The sequence below is a fragment of the Ursus americanus genome, chromosome 5 (assembly GCF_024610735.1).
Source record: "Ursus americanus isolate L20-20 chromosome 5, mUrsAme1.1.p, whole genome shotgun sequence".
In the NCBI taxonomy this organism is placed as follows: Eukaryota; Metazoa; Chordata; class Mammalia; order Carnivora; family Ursidae; genus Ursus; species Ursus americanus.
Window position 1 is genome coordinate 48,223,809 of NC_142131.1, and position 25,471 is coordinate 48,249,279.

Sequence of the window (25,471 nt, forward strand, 5' to 3'; positions counted from 1 at the left end):
TGAAGTTTTAGCTGTCTCCAGATCTTGCTGTTGTAGTTAACACAGCATTGGGCAGACTTCTCAAAGAAAAAAAGTTATTTTTTCCTTTGAGGTAAATCCCTAGGATTGGATTGCTGGGTCCAGGTTGTGGGAACATTTTTGTGTCTCTTGAGCTATGGTTCCAATATTGTTTTCCTCAAGAAGTACACTGTCACAAGCGATGTATGTATTAGTGTACTGATTTCCTCACAACCTTACCACATCTCATTTGGATATCATAATTATTTATAACTAATAATTATGTATAAAAGAAGATGTTCTGTTTTACTTCATATATTTTTTGAATACTAACTTCTCAGGGCTTAAAAATATTAACACTGTTTTAAATTTTAATGGTTAAAAAGTTTTTTCACCTTCATGCTGATTTTTTTTTGTTGCACAGGAAATTCTTGGTGCATCCCTTTCTGCACCTTTAACATCTAATAAGGTGATCTATGTTCTTCCAATGCTCACCATAAAAGAGGATAAAGGTAAAGAGTTTCTTTCTTTTTTTCTAGAAATAATTTGATAACTGCATTCTGGTTGTATTAATTAATTCCACACTTTCTTTTATAAGGCACTGGTGTGGTCACAAGTGTTCCTTCTGACTCTCCTGATGATTTTGCTGCCCTCAGAGATCTGAAGAAAAAGCAAGTGGGTATCCGAGTTTCATGTTCTTGTTTCTTCTTTATCATCTAATTAGGTACCAGTGAACTAACTGTGAAATTAGACTAAAAAGCTTTCATATATCTTTGAACTATTACCCTCTGCCTTATTTCTTGATGTTTATATATTTTCCTTTGTTTTGAATTTTAAGTATAATATTTCATAGAATCTTTTTTTAAAAGACTTTTAGAGCAGTTTTAGGTTTACAGTAAAATGGAGAGGAAGGTACAGAGATTTCCCATATACTCCCTGCCTTCACACGTGCACAGTCTCCTCCATTATTAAAATCCCCACCAGAGGGGTACATTTGTTACCATGATGAATCTGCATTGACACATTATAATCCCTCAAAGTCCATAGTTTACCTTAGGGTTCACTCTTGGTGGTGTATATTCTTTGGGTTTGGGCGACTGTATGATGACACAGATTCATCATTATAATATCAGAGAGTATCTCCATTGCCCTAAAAATCCTGTGTGCTCTTTCTGTTCATCTCTCTCCCCTGTGACCCCTGGCAATCACCGATCTTTTTACTGTCTCCACAGTTTACCTTTTCTGGAATGTCATATAGTTGGAATCATACAGTATGTAGATTTCTCAGATTGGCTTCTTTCAACTACTCATATGCATCTAAAATTTCTCTGTGTCTTTTCATAGCTTGATTGCTCATTTTCTTTTTAGCGCTGAATAAAATTCTGCTACCTGGATGTACCACAGTTCATCCATTCACTTCCTGAAGGAACTCTTGGTTGCTAATAAGCACTGGTGATTATGGATAAAGCTGCTGTATACATCCGTATGCCGGTTTTTGTGTAGACATAAGTTTTCAGCTCCTTTGGGTAAATACCAAGGAGTGTGATTGCTGGGTCCTATGGTAAGAATATGTTTGGTTTTGAAAGAGCCACCAAGCTGTCTTTCAAAGTGGCTGTACTATTTCGCATTCCCACCAGCAGTGTATAAGAGTTCTTGTTGCTCCACATCCTCACTAGCATCTGGTGGTGTCATTGAGCCAGATTTTGGCCATTGTAATAGGTGTGTAGTGATATCTCTTTGTTGTTTTAATTTGCATTTTCCTGATGACATGATGTGGTCCTTTCATTTGCTTATTTGCCAGCTATGTATCTTCTTTTATTGCGGTGCGTCTGTTAAAGTCTTTGGCTCATTAAAAAATCAGGTTGCCATTCACACCGGTGTGCACAAGCGCGCGCGCGCGCGCACACACACACACACACACACACACACACACACACACGAGTGGGGGAGCAGAGAGTGAGGAGAAGCAGAGTCTCCACTGAGCAGGAGCCTGATGTGGGCTTGATCCCAGGACCCTGAGATCGTGACCTGAGCTGGAACTAAGGCAGACGCTTAACCGACTGAGCCACTCAGGTGACCCAGATTGTTTTTTTCCTTATAACTCAGTTTTGAGAATTCTTTGTATATTTTGGATAATAGTCCTTTATCAGATGTGTCTTTTGCAAATATTTTTTCATGATCTTTGGCTTGTCTTTTAATTCCCGATCCTGTCTTTTGCAGAGCAGTTTTTGATTTTAATGATGTTCAGCTTATTATTTCTTGCATGGATTGTGTCTTTGATGTTGTATCTAAAAAGGCACCACCATACCCGTGGTCATTTAAGTTTTCACCTACGTTATCTTCTAGGAATTCCATAGTTTTGTGTTTTACATCTAGGTCTGTGATCCATTTTGAGTTCATTTTTGTGGCAATGTAAGGTCTGTGTCTAGATTCATTTTTTTTTTTGCAGTTGTACCAGTCCAGTTGTACCAATAACATTTGTTGAAAAAACGGTCTTTGAATTACTGTATTGCCTTTGCTCCTTTGTCAAAGATCGGTTGACTATATTTTTGGGGTCTATTTCTGGCCTCTCTGTGTTGTTCCACTGAACTATTTGTCTCTTCTTTTAGTACCACACTGTATTGATTACTGTAACTTTATAGGAGGTCTTGAAGCCAGAAGCCAACTTCGTTCTTCAATATTGAGTTGATTATTTTGGGTCTTTTGCCTCTCCGTATAAACTTTGCAATCAATTTGTTGATATTCATAAAATAACTTGATGGGATTTCAGTTGAGATTGCATTGAATCTGTAGATAAGTTGTGAAGAATTGACCTCTTCACAGTACTGAATCTTCCAGTCCATGAACATGAAATATCTGTCCATTTATTTAGTTTTTTGATTCTGTTCACAGAGTTTTGTAGTTTTTCTCATATAGATCTTATGTATGTTTTGTTACTTTTGTACCTAAGTATTTGATTTTGGGGGGAGGTGCTCATATAAATGGTATTATGTTTTTAATTTTGAATTCCACTTGTTCATTCTTAGTACATTGGAATGCAGTTAACTTTTGTATAATTAACTATCCTGCAACCTTGCTGTAATAGTTTATTAGTTCCAGGAGTTTTTTTCCTTGATTCTTTTGGATTTTCTACAGATGTTCATTTCATCTGTGAACAAAGACAGTTTTATGTTGCCCTTCCCAATCTGTATACCCTTCTTCCCTTACTGCATTAACAAGGACATTCAGAATGATACTGAAAAGAAGCGGTGAGAGGGGACGTCCTTGCCTCATACCTTATCTTAGTGGGAAAGCTTTGAGTTTCTCATCATTAAGTATGATGTTAGTTGTTGGTTTTTTGTAGATAGTCTTTATCAAGTTTAGAAGGTCTGCATCTGTTCCTGTTTATTAGGAGTTTTTGTTTTTGTTTTTTTTTTAAGATTTTTATTTATTTATTTGACAGCGAGAGAGGGAACCCAAGCAGGGGAAGTGGAGGAGGGAGAAGCAGGCTTCCCGCCGAGCAGGGAGCCCAATGCAGGGCTTGATCTCAGGACCCTAGGACCATGACCTGAGCCAAAGGCAGACGCTTCACCACCTGAGCCACCCAGGCGCCCCTAGGAGTTTTTATCATGACTGAGTGTTGGATTTTGTCAAATGCTTTTCTTGCATCTGTTGATAGGATCATGTGATTTTTCTTTTTAAATCTGTTTTGATGGGTTTCATAAAACTTTAAAAAAATTTTTCTGATACTCACATTTTCATTGCAACCTAGTAAATGAACCTCATTTTCATTGGGGTGTGTGTGAGTGTATGTGTAAATTTTTACTTTTGGCTTACTATTTCATCATTTAAGCCATTCACTCTTAACTTAAACAGTTGAGTTTTTAAAAGTCATAGGTCCGTTCTTGAGATATTTTGTAAAATTTAAAAAATTCTCTGTATGGAGTGGAGAACAAATAATTTTAAAAAGTTTTGGTGTTGGTTCTGTCAATGATAATGCCACTAATGCTGATCATGAGTGTTAATTTGCAAAATTTTTTTGTAGGCCTTACGAGCAAAGTATGGAATTAGAGATGACATGGTCTTGCCATTTGAGCCGGTGAGTACTTAGGTGACTCAGAATATTCACACCCATCTCTTTATCAGTGAAAAAAAGAGCTAACATTTTCCTTGTAACAAAATTGAATAATTGGTGAATATAAAAAAATGAGAGGAAGTTTGCATAAGAGTTTACTTACTTTATTTGATATCTGCTATGGCAGTTGAGAGTGAGAGACCAACAATAAGCATTTTCTTAGCACCCGGCACCTGTAATTCTGGAACAAACGACTTTCTTAGCATCACCAATTTTGTAGTCGCTTATTTTGCCACTGTGGCCTGTTTCCAAGCTTCTAAAGACAGAGTTTTGCCATATTAGTCGTGAATGCTTATGTTTTCATATTAGTGCCTGGAGAAGAAAAAAATTTTAATCACTAGCAAATAACTTTCATGAAGAATCTGGAAGACTTATCATAAACCAGAAATAAGACCATCCATAAAATTTAATTGTTTACATCATTTTCCTAGTTTCACAATTTATTATTTAGTAATTCTATGCTAGTGTAGGGTTGTGAGCTGGAGAAGGTGTTTTCTGTAGTGAGGGAGGACAATTTGGGGGTTGGTGTAGAGAACTTATGTAGTTCCTTTGGAGGAGAGTAGAAAGACAAATTCATATCTGGATGTTAGTCACTGTGATTGCCTGATGTGTGGTGCTTCTGTAATGATACATAAAAACTGAAATGACTTCATTGAACAGTAGAGGCAAGAGGATTATGCCCCATGGAGCTGTTTTTGTGCTCATTCAGTGTGAATAACTTCCTGACATTGCTGTTCTTTACAGGTGCCAATCATTGAAATCCCAGGTTTTGGAAATCTTTCTGCTGTAACCATTTGTGATGATTTGAAAGTTCAAAGCCAGAATGACCGAGAAAAACTTGCAGAAGCAAAGGAGAAGTTATATCTAAAAGGGTTTTATGATGGTGTAAGTAATAATTTTTTAGTTTTGCTCTGTAATTTTTTCAATGATTAGGAAAAAAATAGAAAAATTCAGTATAGTTTCAAATATATACTGATTTGAGAGAGATTAATATGAGACTATGTTCTTCTGTTTCCAGATTTCTTTTTTTATTATTATTTATTTAAAGATTTTATTTATGTATTTGAAAAAGAGAGGAGAGACACAGCACAAGCAGTGGGAGGGGCGGAGGGAGAGGGAGAAGCAGGCTCCCCTCTGAGCAGGGAGCCCAACTTGGGGCTCGATCCTGGGACCCTGTGATCATGATCTGAGCTGAAGGCAGACACTTAATGACAGCCACCCAGGAGCCCCTCCAGATTTCTTTTTTCAATCTATTTTTTATCTGATAGCATTTACAGAAATTATATTTTTGTGTCCTCTAAGAATATCTAAAAAATGAGTTTACTGAGAAGATTATTTAAAGTTAGTTCATATTATTTTGCAATAAATTCCATGGATTTATTGCATGGGCAATACCTGGTTCCTTCTTTTGCTCCTTTAATCGAGGAGTTCATATTTTATTTTATTTTATTATTTATTTATTTATTTTTTTAAATATTCCATTTATTCATTTGATAGAGAGACAGCCAGTGAGAGAGGGAACACAGGCAGGGGGAGTGGGAGAGGAAGAAGCAGGCTCTGAGCAGAGGAGCCCGATGTGGGGCTCGATCCCAGAACGCCAGGATCACGCCCTGAGCCGAAGGCAGACGCCTAACGACTGAGCCACCCAGGCGCCCCGAGCATTTTTATTCAGTTCATTAATTTACTTATTAATGCGTACTAAATGTCAGGTGAGCACAAAAAACATGTTTTGAACCTCTCTTTTCTCCTTAATTGTGCATATGTTAATGTGGCTTACATTTCCGTGGAAAGAAGACTAAGCTAGAGAAAGTAAAAATCCAGCCAAGTTACTAGTGACTTGAGGTTGAAATGAAGATTTTTAAAGCAATGAATGATAATTCTTTATTTTTACCTTTACTCTCATTTTTCTAGATAATCATAATTGGTTATATGTCTTTTTTTAAGTGACTTATACTTTTTGGGTGATAATAAAAGCCACCACTTATATAGTACTTACATGTTAACTTATTTAAATCTCAAAATAACCTTGTGAAGTAGGCGCTATTCCATTTTACAGATGAGGATTGAGGTACTAAGATATTAAGTAATTTACCTAAGATCAGTCAGATAGGTAGCCAGTGGCAGAACTGGTACTCACACTGGGCAGCTTGGCTCTAGGATTTGTGCCTGCTTGCTTATTTATTTATTTGAGAGAGAGTGAGTGCGGGTGTGTGTAAGCAGGGTGGGGGGAGGAACAGAGGGAGGGAGAGAATCTTAAGCCCGAGGTGGGGCTGAGTCTCACAACCCTGAGATCATGACCTGTGCCAAAATCAAGAGTCAGACTCAACTGATTGAGCCACCCAGGTTCCCCTAGGATTTGTGCTCTTAACCACTGTGCCATAATGATCAATAAGTATAATTTCATAATGATGAATTAAATAGATACAAAGCATTTTGGCATGTTAGACGGTTGGAAAGTCAAAAAAGAACTTGTGTCTTTTCCATTTAAGATAGAAGCTATTTCAGGGGCGCCTGGGTAGCACAGTCGTTGGGCGTCTGCCTTTGGCTCAGGGCGTGATCCCGGCGTTCTGGGATCGAGCCCCACATCGGGCTCCTCTGCTGGGAGCCTGCTTCTTCCTCTCCCACTCCCCCTGCTTGTGTTGCCTCTCTCACTGGCTGTCTCTCTCTGTCAAATAAATAAATAAAATCTAAAAAAAAAAAAGATAGAAGCTATTTCAGAGAGAAACAGCAGTCACATAGCTGAAGATCAGAACGTCAGCTGGAAGGGGATTGTGTGGCTTAGATCTGTGACAGCAATGAGCAAGCAAATACTTAGACCTAGAATTAAATTTCCTCACTACCTAAAAGGTAGAGTTGAAAAACAGGCCTTCCTGTAAGGGCCAGGTTTATCACATGGCCAAGCAAAGGAAAATGCTCACTGCCAATAGGCATAGTTGGAAACAGAAGTTTAAATGGGGCTGAGCTGCATGCACTCAGTTTATTTTCCCAAAGCCTTCAGGAATGAAGTGAGTAAGCATATTGAAATTCTCTCCACATGGAAATCTGAGAAATGGAAAGGAAGTGAGTGTTCCTTCCTAATCATGTTCATGATAGCTATCCTAGTTACACCAAAAGAAAAACAAGTGTGTTTTAAATATTAGTTGTTGGGGCGCCTGGGTGGCTCAGTCGTTAAGCGTCTGCCTTCGGCTCAGGGCATGATCCCGGCGTTCTGGGATCGAGCCCCACTTCAGGCTCCTCCGCTGGAAGCCTGCTTCTTACTCTCCCACTCCCCCTGCTTCTGTTCCCTCTCTCGTTGGCTGTCTCTCTCTGTCAAATAAATAAATAAAATCTTAAAAATAAATAAATAAATAAATAAGTAAACAAACAAATAAATAAATAAAAGTTGTTTAAGCTATGGCAGAATAAAAACTTAAGATTATAAATGTGATAAATTTCACACTAAAAATACCTTGGTTGCAGGTAGAAGTTTGGAAGGAGCACAAAGCAAATTTTAATTGTTTTGTCTGTTTTTTTCCCCCCACTTCTCATCCTTTTAGGTAATGTTGGTGGATGGATTTAAAGGACAGAAGGTCCAAGATGTAAAGAAGACTATTCAGAAAAAGATGATTGACAATGTACGTGATAGGCTGTCCTCCCAAGGCTGGTTTAGGAGAAAACCTTTTGGTTAATAGACTTCACGGTGTTAATTAGTAGTGAGTTCTGTAATAGAACCTGGAGCTGTATTAAAGATAAATATTTTGTGGCAGAAAATAGGAGACTTATTTAGCAATTCATTTAACTTGAACATCTCACCTGTAATGTTGATGAATGTAGTGCTGTGAAGTTGGCATGTGTAAAGCACAGAGAACTTCAGTGATGCTTCCTGGCAGTGGCCTTTGAGATATTGTTGGTTACAGTTCTCTTTGTGTAGTGCTTTACTTTTTACTTCATCCTTTTTCTTCCCCCTCTGTCTTTGTTTTTGTTGAAACTTTTTTTCTGTCGAAGTACTTAATTAATTTTTAAATTAAGTTTTGATTTTTCTTTCTTTCTTTTTTTTTTTAAAGATTTTATTTATTCGACAGAGATAGAGACAGCCAGCGAGAGAGGGAACACAAGCAGGGGGAGTGGGAGAGGAAGAAGCAGGCTCCTAGCAGAGGAGCCTGATGTGGGGCTCGATCCCATAACGCCGGGATCACGCCCTGAGCCGAAGGCAGACGCTTGACCACTGTGCCACCCAGGCGCCCCAAGTTTTGATTTCTGACAGTTGTATATGGCCTTAGTACGGAGAGACAGTAGTCTGTAAAGCTTATTAAAACAAAAAACCAGCAGTTTCCTCTCCATCATTCCACATTGTCTTAAATTTCTCTTCCTTGAACAGGCATTGAACTGTTTCAGTTGTTTCTTTTACTCTTAACCTCTTTCTTACAGATCTTTAATCTTAGTGCTAGTACAGTAATTTTTTTAATTTTGTTTCTCAGTTTTAGGCATTAGCCATTGACTTCCTACTGTGGAAAATCAAGATTTAACTCTTCCTTCTACCTTGTGTCTTTCTTTCTAACCTCACCATTTGTGTATACTTTTCTACCTCCTGTCTTCCTAGCGTAGGCATATTATAACTTTTGTGAGAGCAGTAGTCATTGTGTACATTTTTGAGGTGTCACCAATCCACAATGAAGTGTACAATGAGAACTTTTCTTCCCCAGCTTTTGTTTTCCCTTGGCGTTAGTAATTCTCTCTCTCTCTCTCTTTTTTTAATTTCCTTCTTTTAAAATATCATTATCAATACTCCATCCCCAAACTCTGCCCTAACTGTTTATTTCTTCTCTTAATACTTTCACACATTAATATGCTATTGGTTCCATCTTGGAGAAAGTTCTCCCACAGCCTTCTGGCCTGTTTTAGTCAGGACTGGTTGCTTACAGTCTTATTGGACAAATGTCATCTGGGATCTTCCTCCACTATTACTAAGAATTTCCTTTGTTTCTCTTGAGTTGGAGTTCTTGTTTTCCTTGATCCCATTGCTGTTGTTTTATTATTTACTCTCTCATTCTGGTGAAGCTCTGCTTCTAGTGGCTTTCTTGAAAAAGGGTACCTGGAAGGTAAATTTTTGCGAGCTTCCATGTCTGAAATATCTTTAGTCTGTCTTCATACTTGATTGCTTGGGGACAAAATTCTAGATTGGAAGTAATTTTGCCTTAGAATTTAATGGGCATTACCCCTGGTGTTCTGTTTCAGTAATGCTGCTGAGAAGTCCAAAACCATTTTGATAATAACCGATCTTTTGTGAATGGCTTGTTTTTTCCCTTACTCTGGAAGCTTGTGGAATCTTCTTTTTCTTCCAGGTATTCTAAAATTTCATGATTTACCTTGGTGTAGGTCAGTTTTTATTAATTTTTCTGGGTGCGTGGTGGATTCCTTTAGTTTGGGAGACTTACGTGTTTTAGATTTGGAAAGTTTCTTGACTTTTTTTTTTGATTGTTTCATCTCTTCCTGTTCTTTATTTTTGCTTTCTGAATTCTTTTTATTCAGATATTGCTTCTCTTAGATTCTGGAAGTCCTTTTCTTTCTGGGAGAATTCTTCAACTTTTTCTTCCTCTAAGTTTTTGTTTGTTAAAGTGGAGAGTAGTATGATGAATTCCTATATACCTATTATCCACCTTCGAAATTGCCAACTCAGGGTCAGTTTAAGAGCCTATTCTGCTATCTGATTGATCCTTTTTTATAGGATGCTATTCTTCATGGATGTGAAATCTTAATCTTTTATTTCTCTGAGAAAGGTTGTTGATATTTAAGAGTGGGTACAAAAAGGTGATCAGAATCTTTTTGCATGTGAGTAGGGTTTCACTGGGGGAGATCTAGAAGGGCTGTTTGGGAAAAAAAAATAGAAGGACTCTTTGGGTCTTGGGGATGCCTTTATGTTAGCCTTGAGGTTAGTTAGAGCTTCTTGGATTTGTTGGATTCCTCCCAAGAGATTCTTCCAGTTTCTGGCTTAAAAGGTCTAAGCTAACAGAGAATTCTGGGAGTTGAAAAGATTGCTAGGGGAGATACCAGTTCCCGGTGTGCTGACCTTCCAGTTAATTCAGCTGTTCCCACTGTGATAGCGATACCCTCAACTTTGTTTTTGGTTGAGTCATGCTGTCATCCTCTCCAGAGAATAAACCTTTATTGTTCTGCTGGTACAGAGAAGTCCAGTTGCGAGTCTGGATAGTGTGGGATTAGGGTGTCTGGGGTTCTAACCTCTTCTTTACAGACTTCAGTTAGTCCTCTTATTTTGTTGCCTCTACTTCCAGAACCATTTTGTACTTCAGATTGTTGAGTTTTTTGGAGGTTCTGCACTACAAATTGGATTGCTTTTCACCTTTCTCTACTGTTGGTTTAGGATTCATTTGGTTTCCCTCAATCTGCTAATGCAGTTGTCATTTATCCTGTTTTTTGGTTTCCAAAATTTGATTGATATTAATTCGTCTTCCATTCTTTTGTCTCTGTAAGTTCATGCCATTGGAAAAAAGAAAAACCCTCTTTGTTGTCATTTTGTTGGAGTTTTGAGAGGCAATAGACTTAAATGTCTGTTTTTAATTTACCATCTTAAAGCCAAAATTGTAACTATTTAGCAGTATGAAGAATTACATTAAAAATGAAGAAAAATGAATCATTTTATGAATAATAATATTGGATTTATTTTTAAAAATACCCTGATAAGTTTGGGACCATGATACATTAAGAGATAGAGATATTTATATTTGCTTAATAATTAAATTCATGGTTAGTTTTCTAGTGGGCATTTTTCATGGCACTATAAATCTTTAGCAACAATATTTTCCATATTTAATTTTTATGCATTTATTTTTAAAAGCAGTGGTTCCATGCATTTAATTTCATATTTTTTAGTATTTTTATTCTAACAAGGATAAAAGGCTTCCATAGGCAGTCTGACCTTCAAACCGTAGAATTAGAAGTATTGAACATCTTTCACATTCCACTGAAAAGGAATAATCTCATAGTCTAAAGGAAAGATGATCTGTTGACAAAGATGCTCACCTTTTCAAAAGTAAATGTTGTGTAGAGAGAAAGGCAGGTAACCTGGGAAGAGGGAAGACATAATGAAAATGTGGGGTTTTGGTTATTGGTGGTGTAACTTTTTTTTTAAGTTATTTTTATTATCCCCGAGGAATAGAGATTGACTTGACATAATATCTGATATGTTTTTGTTTGCTTTTGTGTAGGGAGATGCATTTATTTACATGGAACCAGAGAAACAAGTTATGTCCAGATCTTCAGATGAATGTGTTGTGGCCCTGTGTGATCAGTGGTTAGTCTATCTTACAGCAAGAAATTTCCATCAGTCACTTTACTTATCCTTTTGACTTTTATTTATTTTTTTTAATCAATCTTTCCGCTCCCAAGGTACTTGGATTATGGAGAAGAGAACTGGAAAAAACAGACATCCCAGTGCTTGAGGGGCCTGGAAACGTAAGAAGGGAAAAAGTGGTGAGGGAAGGGAGAGGAGATGAGAAACATTGAAGACAGTGAAGGTGAAGAAAGACAGTTCATCTTTTACTCTCTCCAGATTCTGTGAGGAGACCAGGAGGAATTTTGAAGCTACCTTAGGTTGGCTGCAAGAGCATGCTTGCTCGAGAACTTACGGTTTAGGTAACGTATACTTCAAATTCTTCTGTTTGAATGACATGCCAATTAGACGGCAAATTAACACTTTTACTTTTTCTCCCTCTTTTCTGTTTTTCTGAACTGGAAGTGAGAGATTTCAGTTACAGGGAGAGGGGAACTAGGATGTGATGCCCTAGCATCTACCTGGTGGTCATAGTATGACCTCTCTAATCCACATAGCTTTTATGGATTTTTTTAATAGAAAGTTTCTAGTGCTTCAGCCATTTGTTTTTTTTCTTTACCAGTTTATTAATTATTCAAGCAAAGACCTTCTTAAAATAAGGAGCTTTGTAAATGCTATATGCCTTGAATATGTGGATTCTCTGGATGATATGTCCCTTGAGTTCCTCGTGCATTAATTTTTTTCTTTTTATATTGCAGGTACTCGTCTGCCCTGGGATGAGCAGTGGCTGATTGAATCGCTCTCCGATTCCACTATTTACATGGCATTTTACACAGTGGCACACCTGCTGCAGGGGGGGAACTTGCGTGGACAGACAGAGTCTCCGCTGGGCATCAGGTTGGTAAATGGATGAAGCAAAGAAGTGTAATTTGTTAACAAGAGATACGATCTTTTGATTTACACATTGAAAGTTCTTTTTTTTTTTTAGTTTTCCTAAGAATTCATTTAGCAGATTTTTGTTACGTTTTTGTTTTTTTGCTGTTACACTGAGAAAAAGTAGTAAATAGCCCCTCTGTTATTGTTACCATTCTTTATTCTTATCAGAGCCTCTTGTCATCATTTGTTAGTGTAACTATGTTAAGCAATTCCTACTTCGTGATTAGGTGAAAATATTGATTCTTTCAAAGAAATTATCTATATATTTTGTTGTTGTTTGTTTTATTTTTTAATACAGACCGCAACAGATGACCAAGGAGGTTTGGGATTATGTTTTCTTCAAGGAGGCTCCATTTCCTAAGACTCAGATCCCGAAGGAAAAATTAGATCAGTTAAAGCAGGAATTTGAGTTCTGGTATCCTGTGGATCTCCGAGTGTCTGGCAAGGATCTTGTTCCAAATCATCTTTCATATTACCTTTATAATCATGTGGCTATGTGGCCAGAACAAAGGTGAGTGCTAAAAAGGCTGTAGACTGAATTTATGCCTGTGGCTTTAAAAATCTAAGAAGTTACTGTGCAAGGTATAGTTAGGTTTGCCAGTTGCCTTCTTTTTCTTCTGTTAAATGTATACTGAAAGAAAAAGCACACCTTCTCCTGTGTTACATTCAGAAATCCTCATACTTACCTTGGGCTCACCAAAGCACGTCACATTTCAGGTACCTTGACAGCCTTTCGGTACTTTACTTGACCTGTTTTGTGACTCCTTGACCTCAATAGGTGCAGAAATAAAGGTGATTTAAGACAGAGCCTAGAACATTAGAATTGGAAGGAAACATTCCTTTAGAACTGAGAGCCCCAAGGTTACAGCATTAGTTGGTAGCGATATTCTTTTTTTTCTTCTTTTTTATTTCCTTCCTTCCTTCCTTCCTTCCTTCCTTCCTTCCTTCCTTCCTTCCTTCCTTCCTTCCTTCCTTCCTTCCTTTATTTTTGAGAGAGAAAGTAAGAGAATGTTAAACAGGCTCCACACCCAGCATGGAGCCTGGCACAGGGTTCAATCCCATGACCCTGAGATCATGACCTGAGCCAAAACCAAGAGTCGAATTCTTAATCGACTGAACCACCCAGGTGTCCCTGGTAGTGGTATTTTGACTAGAGTCTGAATCTAAGCAGCATTTTTAATCCTATGTGCTCAAAAGTAATCCTTCTATCATCTTCCGTCTTGACCCAGATACGTCTCTGTGCCTTTCCTTCCAGTCTCTCAAGTAGCCGATAAAACAGAACCCTCCCTCTGTTCAAATTTTATTTCATATCACCAAAACAATCTCATGTGACTTCCTTTATTTAGAATGAGATTGCGTTTTCTTTCTCAAGAATAAAAGGAAGATTTTGAAGTAGAGGAATAAAATAAATCTGATGTGGTTCTTGTTATCCAATTATTTTGTTGTTGTTTAAAATATGTTTTCAGAGAAATTGGATATCTCAGAAGTACTTGTTGGTAATATAGTTGAGTCTTCATCCTTTGTATCAAGTTTTTGACATGTATTAGATTTTACTAATTATAGGTAAGTAATAACATCAAGTGCTTTTAAGTAATAATTGTTAGTAACACCAAGCACTGTTCTAATCACTTACAACAACTCATTTAATTTTTAGCACAGCTTTTCGAGGAAGGTCTGTAATATCCTCGTTTTACAGACAAGGAACCTTACTGAGGCATAGAGAGCTCAAATAATTCACCCAGAGTTACTCAGCAATGGCAAGACGAGGATGCAAACCCTAGCAGTCTGGCTCCAGGACTCTTGCTCTCAGCCACTATCCTCACATAATCTCATTGCCAGAATGAATGAGTTGGTACATACATAGTTCAAAAATTCAAACAGTTCATAAAAGAAAAAAGTAAAAAGCGAAGTTTTACTCTTGCCCCCACATCACTCTGCTTCCCATAGGTAATCCCTGCCACTGCTTTCTTACGATTTCTTCTGGATGACATGTTTATGAATAAACCAGCATCAGATTGATTGATTGATTGATTTAAGTAATCTCTACACCCAGCGTGGGCCTCGAACTCACGACCCCAAGACCAAGAGTCACTTGCTCTTCTGACTGAGCCAGTGCCCCATGCTTATTTATTTTTTAATTTATACAAAGATACCGCATTGTAGACACTTTTCCCCCCATGCAATCGTATGTTTCTAAGACCTGTTTATATCCACACATCTAGCCCTGTCTGATTTTTTAAATAGCTATTACTTAGTATTTCAGTGTCTGCATGCACCATAGTTTATGTAACCAGTCTTTAACTAATGGGCATTTCTTATTTTCATTTGTTTCCTGTTAAGAATAGGACTCAGTACATCTGTACATTTGTCTTAATAAACTGTTACAAATCTTTCAGCATTTACCTCAACTTTTTAAGCTTAAACTCGAACCTTAAGGTTTTATTTTCTGTCTTTAAATATTTACCTATCAAGTGACAAATGGCCTGCTGCTGTGAGAGCAAATGGACATCTCCTCCTCAACTCTGAGAAGGTAAGAAAGTTTGAAATTCTGCAGAAAACTTTGCAGGTGTAGGAAGTTGTACTTTTTAAAGAAATAAAGAGTATGAAGATCAGTGTTAATCTTCCATTTAAAATGTTTAGGACTACCAGCATAAATTAGGGAGTGCATGGAGTAAATAGTATTAACTGAGGGGAGGGACTGCGAAAACTTAACTATTTTAGCGTTTGTATTTGGAATGATAGAAGGCGACACAAATTGTGAATGGAGGAGAGAGAGGGAGAGAGAGAGAGAGAAAGAAACGTAAAACTCCTAGCATTGTGACTCTAGAATGTCTTTCTCATTAAGTTGAGAAAATAATTTGGTGGGATTTGTTCTATACTGTGACCAGCCAAAATAATAGAATTTTGGAATTTGTAGGATTCTTAACTGTTATTTTTAATGCTTCTTCCCAGGCAATATAATATATCTCTCTATACTACTACTGCTTCTGGTATTGTTTAAACTGCTAATGTGTATGATTTTTTGTAGGGCCATGTAAGACTTTACCTCATTAATCAATGTCTTCAACAGAAGATTATGCAAACCTCCTGACAAAGCCCTTGCTTGCCCTTTTGATGCTTTTGTGCACATTTGAAAAGGGTACCACGCCTTACCTAAACCGAAAATTAAGTTGCCATGTTATTTATTTCTTAGTGATGATATTTGTAGCAAGTTAGTGAATTTTGTTACAACTGATGGAATATTAATTGGAAAGAGTATTCTTTGCTATAAATAGCTGTCATAATGAAAATAGGTATAGATTTAAACAAATAGCAGTTTGTATGAATTGCAAAATGAAACATTTTTAACTGGTGCCCTAATATTGAAAGGGAATAAAAAAGTTCATTTAAAATAATCTCTATATTAGACTGAAAAACAGCTCTTTGATTAGAAGCATGGGCTATTTTATAGATTTTGTTAGATCAACAAGGACTTTTGATTATCAAACTCATTTTTTACACTATATATGTATTTACATGTATGTATGTATGTGTATATAAATACAAATTGTATATATGTGTTGTAATGTGATGTTTTCTTTGGTCTCAACGTTGTCGTACTATACATTGTGCTAATTTTATTAGAACTAGATACTTTATTGCCATGTAGTAGAGGACTGGATTATCACCTCTCTTTGGTACCAGCAAAGTTCCGATAAAGACAACAAGTACTTTTTTTTTTTTTTTTAAGATTTTATTTATTTGAGAGAGAGACCAAGAGAGTGAGTGAGAGAAAGCAAGAGAGCACAAACGGGGAGAGGCAGAGGGAGAGGGGAGCCCGATGTGGGACTTTATCCCAGGACCCTGGGATCATGACCTGAGCTGAAGGCAGACACTTAACTGACTGAGCCACCCAGGTGCCCCAAAGACAACAAATTCTTAAGTAGTAATGATTGGCAGGCTGTGCAAAGTGCGTCCTTAGATATGGTGCCCTCAGGTAGAGCACAACTTAACCACTTGTAACGCCGGTGAAGTTCCCTTAAACCCTTACTCTGACGTCATATGCTAGTCCATTCATTTCTGAATAATTCTAATTGCTCTAAAGCTCTTCTTTATGACCAGCTGAAATGTTCCAGAGATATAGTGGAATCATTATACATGTCCAAACTGATTCCTAGGAGGCAGTATAGCCTACTGGAAAGAGTAGTGCATTGAGTATCAGACTGGAGACCCTGTCCTAGCTCTGTCCTTGCCTAGTTGAGTGACCCAGACAAGTCACTATATTAACTGGATTTCAGTTTCCACCTCTGTAAAAGTAGTACAAGATATCTTTTCCTTTCTCCCTCTAATTTTTTTTTTTTTGTCTTTATCTGATTGTGGCTAACCTACGCACTTTGATTTGGCTGATTTGGTTTATTTGTATATATTCTTAATAATGCCTGATCACTGACTTTCTATTTCAGATGTCAAAGTCCACAGGCAACTTCCTCACTTTGACCCAAGCGATTGACAAATTTTCAGCTGATGGTGAGTATACTTTTTTATTATTGCTATTATATAGGGTCTGATTCTTTTCAGATTATAGGAGGCAAGTTAAAATTATTGTATCAGCGTTACTGCTCTTTTCTTTTGCTTTTTCCAGTACTTTGAAATACTTATGTTTTCTTTTGTGTACAAGCAAAGTAAGAATTACTGATGTGATCTGTTTAGGAACAAATTCAAGCTAAGATTGTTAGAGTCTTTTTAAAAAAGAAACTTACCGTAATTGCTACCTGGCATGTTCTAATTTCTTACTACTTGTAAGATTAAAGAGTTGATTTGTAGAGATATTGACTATGATGCTTTCCCAAGGTATTTCCTTCATACTTGATATAAATATAGGTGACTTGAACCTGGGAGCATTCATTTTTTTCAAGAAATATTTTCTCCTTGGCCTCAGCACTGTTCCATTTCATCATTACATTGTCAAGGGAAGAAATGCACTATCGACCTGAAGGAACCATTCATTGCTTTGGTCCTCGTGGCATGTCTTTCTGCTGATCCTGGCTAGCATAGTTTGAGGCCATGCTGAAGGAATTGGGAAAGAACTAACATAACTAACTTTGAGAAACAGTGTTTTGACTGGACGCTGTAAGCCAAAAAGAACTTCACACAAATACTGTAATTAGTAAAACTATTTCTTACATGAGATGTAGGTGAGCAATTCCGAAACTAATTTTATGTGTGTACTGGGATTGAACAAATAAATCTATTGTGGATGAGAGCTCACTGTTAAAAAAGATACAGATAATAAAGGGGGAATGCTAGAATGTACCCTTTGGTATTGGATTGGAATTGGCTATTTCCAGTGGTTTTAATTTTATATACAGACAGAGTACTGTAAAAATAAACGTAGATGTATGTGGTAGGTTAGTATACATGCATACATTTCCCTAGCTGTGTCTGCCGACAGGGCTTATGAGCAGGGACACACTAGTAGCAGGGACACATCTAGCATTTAGAGCTTGGTTTCTAAATACCGTTCTCCAATAAATGGAACTCGGGTGCCTGGGAGAAGTGATTGATTGGCAGGCTGGAGCAGGAAAAATATAAGATGAGCATGAAGCATCTTAGGGTGCCAGAAAATAAGGACATGTTTCAAAAAGGTTGAGGACATTTGCAAGGACACAGATTTATTTAAGACAGAAGATTGTGGCAGAGTAGGAGGACCCTAGGCTTGCCTCATCCTATGCATACAAGTAGATAATTATCAAATCATCCTCAGTACCCCAGAAATCTATCTGAAGACTAGCAGAACAAACTCTGCAACTAAAGACCGCAAAGAGGCTATACTGAAGAAGGTAGGAAGTGCAGGGATGTGGTTTGGGAGAGAAACAGGTATGGCTACTGATGGGGGAGGTAGGCACAGTCACAGAGAAGGGGAAGAGACAAACTAGTACACAGGGGAGTGCATGGGGAAAACAAATCCCCATAGCATTTGGTTTGGAAAGTGAAAGGGCCTGAATTTCTTGAGTTCTTAAAACCAGTGGAGCTTAAAGCCTGGAGTTTTAAAGGTCACTGTGCTTGGCTCTGGGAGAGCTCAGAAGACATTGGGGCTGCTCTTGGAGAGAAGGCTGGCAAACATGATGTAGACATACAACATGGAAAGCGATCTGAAGAGTGCCCGGGGCACACAGTGGGGAGGTTAGTTGCTCATCTCAGAGCATGTCTCACAGAGGCAGTGTTCACAGAGAGACCCCTCCAGGAACAAAGGAGTTGTCAGGTGCCATTTCCTTTCCCCACCCCTTAGCATATGCATAGGGCCACCTGTGGGAAGCAGGGCAGTGCTGACACTTGCCACATAACTTGCTTATACCAAGTCCCACCCCTCCTGATGAGTCAGACTCATCAAGGAAAAAAGAAAAGGACCAAATAAATAAAATCACAAATGAGAGAGGAGAAATAACAACAAACACCACAAACAATTAGAATATTATGAAAAACTGTATGCCAACAAAATGGACAACCTAAAAGAAATGGATAAATTTGTAAAAACATTACCTCCCAAAACTGAAACAGGAAGAAATAGAAAATTTGAATAGACTGATTACCAGCAAAGAAATTGAATCAGTAATCAAAAAATTCCCAACAAATGTTAAGTCCAGGACCAGATGTCTTCATGGGTGAATTCTACCAAATATTGATTGATTGATTTTATTTTTAAGCATTCTCCATACCCCGTGTGAGCTCAAACTCACAACCCAGAGATCAAGAGGTGCATGCTCCACCGACTGAGCCAGCCAGACACCCCTCTACCAAACATTTAAAGAAGAGTTAATACCTATTCTTCTTAGACTATTCTGAAAAATAGAAAAGGCAGAAAAACTTCCAAATTTATTGTATAAGGCCAACAGTAGCCTGATACAAAACCAGAAAAAGACACCACAAAAGAGAGAACGAAAGGCTCTCATCGTATCTCTGATGAATATAGATGCAAAAATCCTCAACAAAATATTAGCAAACTGACTCCAATAATATATTTAAAAAAATTATTTACCACGATCAAGTGGGACTTATTCCTGGGTTGCAGGGTGGTTCGGTATTCACAAATCAGTCGGTATGATACATCATATCAGTGTAAAAGCATTTAACAAAGTACAACATTCATTCATGATAAAAACCTTCAACAAAAAAGGTTTAGAGGGAGCATACCTCAACATAATAAAGACCTTAAATGAAAAACCCACAGCTAACATTGTCCTTAGTGGTGAAAAGCTGAGAACCTTTCCCATTAAGGTCAGAAACAATACAAGGATGTCCACTCTCACCACTTCTATTCAATATAGTACTGGAAGTCCTAGGCACAGCAGTCAGACAACAAAAAGAAAACCTTGCAGGTGACATGATACTGTATATAGACAACCTGAAAGACTCCACCAAGAAACTGCTAGAACTGACTGATACATGAAGTCGGTAAAGTCATAATACAAAATATATTTACAGAAATCTGTTGTGTTTCTGTATACCAGTAAAGAGCCAGGAGAAGGAGAAGTTAAGAAAACAGTCTCATTTACAATTGTACCAAAAAATAATAAGATACCTAGGAGTAAACCTAACCAAAGAGGTGGAAGATCTGTACTCTTAAATCTATAGAACACAGATGAAGGAAATTGAAGATCTCAGAAAGAAATGGAAAGATATTTCATGCTCATGGATTGGAATAACAAATATTGTTAAAATATCTCTGCTACCCAAAGAAATCTACATGTTTATTGTATTCCCTATCACAATATCAACAGTATTTTTCATAGAGCTAGAACAAACAATCCTAAAATTTGTGTGGAACTACAAAAGACCCCCCAATAGCCAAAGCAACCTTGAAAAAAGCAAAGCCGGAGGCATCACAATTCTGGATTTCAAGTTATAAAGTTCAAGTAATCAAAAGAGTATGGTACTGGCACAAAAATAGGTACATAGATCAATGGAAAAGAATAGAAAATCCAGAAATAAACTCACAGTTATATGGTCATTTAATCTTCTACAAGGCAGGAAAGAATATCCAATGGGAAAAAGATAGTCTCTTCAACAAATGGTGTTGGGAAAACTAGATAACAACATGAAAAAGAATGAAACTGGACCACTTTCTTACACCATACACAAAAATAAACTCGAAATGGATTAAAGACCTAAATGTGAGACCTTGAACCATAAAAATCTTAGAAAAGAGCATAGGCAGTGATTACTCTGACATTGGCCATAGCAAGTTTTTTGTAGATAGATCCCCCAAAGCAAGGGAAATGAGCAAAAATAAACTATTCGAACTACATCAAAATAAAAATAAAAAGCTTCTGCACAAAGAAGGAAACAGCAAAACTAAATGGCAGCCTACTGAATGGGAAAAGATATTTGTGAATCACATACCTAATAAAGAGTTGTGTCCAAAATATATAATGAATTTACAAACTCAGCACCAAGAAACAAATAATCCAATTAGAAAATGGGCAGAAGATATGAACAGACATTGCTCCAAAGAAGATATCCAGATGGCCAACAGACACACGAAAAGATGCTCACCATCACTCATCATCAGGGAAGTGCAAATCCAGACAGCAATGAGATATCACCTCCACCTGTCAGAATGGCTAAAATCAACAAAACAAGGAAGAACAGGTGTTGGTGAGGATGTGGAGAAAAAGGAACCATCGTGCACTGTTGATGGGAATGGAAACTGGTGCAGCCATTGTGGAAAACAGTATGGAGGTTCCTCAAAAAGTTAAAAATCGAACTACCATATGATCCAATAATTGAGTTACTGGGTATTTACCCAAAAAACATAACACTAAATTAGTAGGGATACATGCATCCCTATGTTTATAGCAGCATTTTTTTTTTTAATGATTTTATTCATTTATCAGAGACGGAGAGAGCACAAGCACGGGGAGCGGCAGAGGGAGAGGGAGAAGTAGACTCTCCACTGAGCAGGGAGCCCAATGTGGGGCTCGATCCCAGAACCCTGGGATCATGACCTGAGCTGAAGGCAGTTGCTTAACTGACTACAGGCACCCCTATAGCAGCATTGTTTATGATAGTCAAGATATGGTAGCAGTCCAAGTGTCTATCAGTTGATGAATGGTTAAAGAAGATGTGGTATGTACACACACACACACACACACACACAGAGGGATATTATTCAGCCATAAAAAGAATGAAATCTTGCCATTTGCAACCACATGGATGAAGATAGAGTCAGAGGAAGACAAATACCATATGATTTCACTCATGTGGAATTTAAGAAACAAAACATGAATATATGGCGGGGGAGGGTGCGGTGGAAAAAAAAAAGGGAAATAAGCCATAAGAGACTCTTAGTGATAGAGAGCAAACTGATGGTTATTAGAAGGGAGGGTGGTATGGGGATGGGCAAAATAGATTATGCGGATTAAGGAGTAGGTTTGTTGTGTTGAGCACTGGGTGATTAAAAAAAAAAAAAAAAAAGAAGATACAGGAGCCAACTGGAAGGAGCTCCCAATTATCCAAGCTAGAACAATTTAAGAAATAAATGATAGTGTTGGATTGTAACCTAGTGAATAGGTTGAATATTTGTGAGTCCATACTGATCTAAATATTAGTTGAATAAATGAATAAGTGGGGGAGTAGGGGCGGCTTTTCCTTTCAGAAGAATTCATATTAATAAATGTATAAAGATTGAGTGAAATACTAAATCACCATTAGGCAAAAATCACAGTAATAATTGTTATAGACAAGATCCACCAGTGGTTGCCAAAATCAATGGGTGTACATTTCTGAAAGAAACAAGATGTTTGTATATTATCAGAGTATTTCTGCCAAGGTAATTTTTTAATAACAAAAGGAAAAACAGTTTACAGTCGAGAAAATTGACAGACACTACCTAAGTGATGAAAACTTGCAACACCAGTAATAAGTCGTATCGATATCATGTACCTCCCTGTTAGTGATGCCCTGAGAAGACACACAGCGTCAGTTTTGTGATGTTCTTGCCAGAGGTTCATAAGCTCAGTCTAATCATGAAAAAACATCAGACAAACCAAGTTCAGAGGAAATCTATTAAATAACTGACTAGTACTCATCAAAAATGTCAAGGGCATGAAAGACAAAAACTGAGGAACTGTCACAGATTTGAGGAGACCAAGAAGATAAAATGATTAAATGCAATGTAGTTTTCTGGATTGGATCCTGCAACAGAAATAGGATATTTTAAGAAAAACTGGTAAAATTTGAATAAGGTCTTATAGTTCAGTTAATAGTATTATACTAATGTTAGCTTCTGGTTTTGATACCATGGTTACGTAAGTTGTTAAAGTTAAGGAAGCCCGTTAAAAGGTTTATGTCTGTTCTCTTGCTGTCTTTGGACCTTTTAAGTATAAAATTATTTCAAATAAAAAGATAAGAAATGTTTTGAGCTTCTTGTGTATTGTAAAGCATATTTAATGCATCCATAACTTATTGTTACATGTTGTCATCTCCCCCCCTTTAGGCCCAGATGGTAGAAAACAGTACATACTCTTCTGAACTTCTCATTTTTCACTTAAGAGTTCATATTTGAGCTCACCCCATATTGATACATGAAGAGTTTTCCATACTCTTTTGCAGCAATATAGTATTCAATTACAAGGATGTATTATATTTTAATTTGGCTCTAATTAATGGTTTTTTTCAATATTTTAGAATGGAAGATTTTGGTTGAAAGGTAAAATTTTGTTAGAAAACTAGCATCTGCTTTTAAGAAGGAAGAAATTAAATATATTTTTGTACATGTAAGACACCCATGTGTTCTCTCATGCATTAAAGTAAGGTATTTTGCTCCCTCTTAATGAGGCTGAGGTGTTGATAGGGATCTGTATTTCCAGTTTATCATTTTCTTCCTCTCCTTTATTCAAGACCACTTTATCTCATTAGTTCAACCAATGTGCCTGAGAAGAAACACATATTGATGCTAAGTATATGCAAATCAATACAGGTGATTCACATATTTGAACAACATTGTGGATCCCACTTTTGGTGACTCTTATTTTTGTTGTTGATCCATGGCAGTCCTTTATTTTATTTTATTTTATTTTTAATTTTTAATTATTTTTTAATGTAAAGTTCAATGATTCATTAGTTGTGTATAACACCCAGTGCACCATGCAATACGTGCCCTCCTTACTACCCATCACCAGCCTATCCCATTCCCCCACTCCCCTCCCCTCTGAAGCCCTCAGTTTGTTTCTCATGGCAGTCCTTTAAAGCATCTGCTCTTTCTTTTTTTTTTTTTATAATGATTTTTATTTATTTATTTATTTATTTATTTTTTTAAAGATTTTATTTATTTATTTGACAGAGATAGAGACAGCCAGCGAGAGAGGGAACACAAGCAGGGGGAGTGGGAGAGGAAGAAGCAGGCTCATAGCGGAGGAACCTGATGTGGGGCTCGATCCCATAACACCGGGATCACATCCTGAGCCGAAGGCAGACACTTTAACTGCTGTGCCACCCAGGCGCCCCGCATCTGCTCTTTCTTAATTTCGATGTAGGTTTTGCAGTATACCCCACTGGACACACCGTTGATAGTCACTAACCACATTTTAAAATCATCATTTGATCTTCTTCCTCTTCTTCTTCTTCTTTGATGTCATCCTCCTCCTCCTCCAGGAATGCGTTTGGCTCTGGCTGATGCTGGTGACACTGTTGAAGATGCTAACTTTGTGGAAGCCATGGCCGATGCAGGAATCCTCCGTCTGTATACCTGGGTGGAGTGGGTGAAAGAAATGGTGGCCAATTGGGACAGCCTAAGAAGCGGGCCTGCCAACACCTTCAATGATAGAGTTTTTGCCAGGTAATCTGTCGATTCCAGCCCCTGATACTTTAGAGTTGCCTAGTCCTCCTGCATTTTTAAGTTTTCTTTTTTCTTTTCTTTCTCCAAAACAAATTAGATGTTAATAATAGCTACTATTCCTTGCAAGCTTACTTGTTCTAGGTACTCTGCTAAGCACTTTGCATCCATTATCTGATTTTAGATTCACAGCTTATATGATTATAAAGATATTATTCGCTCTATTTTATAGTTAAAGAAATTGAAGCTTAAAAAATTAAGTATTTTATTAAATGCCTCAAAGATAGTAATTTCAGTTGGGGCTTATGAATTTGCTTCTTTCTCCAAAGCCCTTTCTCATAACCATTTTACCATGCTGCCTTGCATTAGAGAAGCGCAGAATGGTTAATGAAAAGTAGATTAAAAAAAAGTGTCAATTTTTTTCTTTTAAAAAACATGTATCATCGTCTTTGTATCAGGAGCCATTTTAAGAACTGGTGTGACAAAGATGAATGGGACTTGAGCCTTCACTCTAGTTTAGCAGGAGAAGAAAACACTCGCCGAACCCATTACAAATATAGTTATAGGGATAGAGGGAATTCACAGGAGATGGCATGTGCATTCTGGGTTTCTTTAAAAATAAACATATTTTTACAGGGAGAGGAGAAGGCCATGGACAGTGGTATTTACTTGAGGTACAGTGTGTGGAGGGTAGAGTAGGAAACCAGATACACTGGGGCCAGATTACACCAAATTAGGAAGGGCCTTTGGTAGCATGAGAAAACTTTTTTAATATTCAGTGTCACTTGTTTAAAATGCAGCAAGTAAACCTGATCACCTTTGTTAAGCTGTTTTCATGTTGCATTTTGGACTTCCTAATAAAGTTTCAATTTTTAGACAAGGACATCGTTAACTGTGTTGTGGTTAAGTGGTTTTGTGGTTGAGCGATCTTAAATGTGTCAGGCGTTGTTCTCGTTTTACTGTTCACTAGTATATGAGGAAGTTTTTTATATCTTTGTGTACTTGCATTTAAACTCAGTAATCTTTTTTTCCCTATTCTATAGTGAGATGAATGCAGGAATTATAAAAACAGATCAAAATTATGAAAAGATGATGTTTAAAGAAGCTTTGAAAACAGGATTTTTTGAGTTTCAGGTAGGCTATTCTTTCAGTAGCTATAAAATATGTTAGTGTGGATATGATGTATTTCGCCCTTTTTCCTCCTGCTATAATGTAATAACTCATTGAAAGTGGAGACTGAAAATGTTGCCAAGCAATTTTTAAATTCTTCAGTGAATTGTGGTTTTAAATAATTTTCTTTGATATTTTATTGTGTTTATTTAATATAAGTATTTCTGTTTCTGGT

At 37.2% G+C, this 25,471-nt stretch overlaps 1 protein-coding gene across 2 annotated transcripts in view; it reads left to right on the plus strand.

The window, feature by feature from the left end:
* LARS1 (leucyl-tRNA synthetase 1) overlaps positions 1 to 25,471 on the plus strand; it is a 67,601-nt gene that overhangs the window by 23,316 nt on the left and 18,814 nt on the right. For both annotated transcript variants that reach the window (XM_045794365.2, XM_087862159.1), the window contains exons 11-24: positions 422 to 509; positions 596 to 672; positions 4,022 to 4,075; positions 4,856 to 4,996; positions 7,648 to 7,725; positions 11,314 to 11,399; positions 11,495 to 11,560; positions 11,658 to 11,740; positions 12,137 to 12,275; positions 12,613 to 12,825; positions 14,787 to 14,844; positions 16,757 to 16,820; positions 23,946 to 24,129; positions 25,170 to 25,260. In XM_045794365.2, the coding sequence (XP_045650321.2) occupies positions 422 to 509; positions 596 to 672; positions 4,022 to 4,075; positions 4,856 to 4,996; positions 7,648 to 7,725; positions 11,314 to 11,399; positions 11,495 to 11,560; positions 11,658 to 11,740; positions 12,137 to 12,275; positions 12,613 to 12,825; positions 14,787 to 14,844; positions 16,757 to 16,820; positions 23,946 to 24,129; positions 25,170 to 25,260 (1,422 nt within the window). The remainder of the gene's footprint in view (positions 1 to 421; positions 510 to 595; positions 673 to 4,021; positions 4,076 to 4,855; positions 4,997 to 7,647; positions 7,726 to 11,313; positions 11,400 to 11,494; positions 11,561 to 11,657; positions 11,741 to 12,136; positions 12,276 to 12,612; positions 12,826 to 14,786; positions 14,845 to 16,756; positions 16,821 to 23,945; positions 24,130 to 25,169; positions 25,261 to 25,471) is intronic.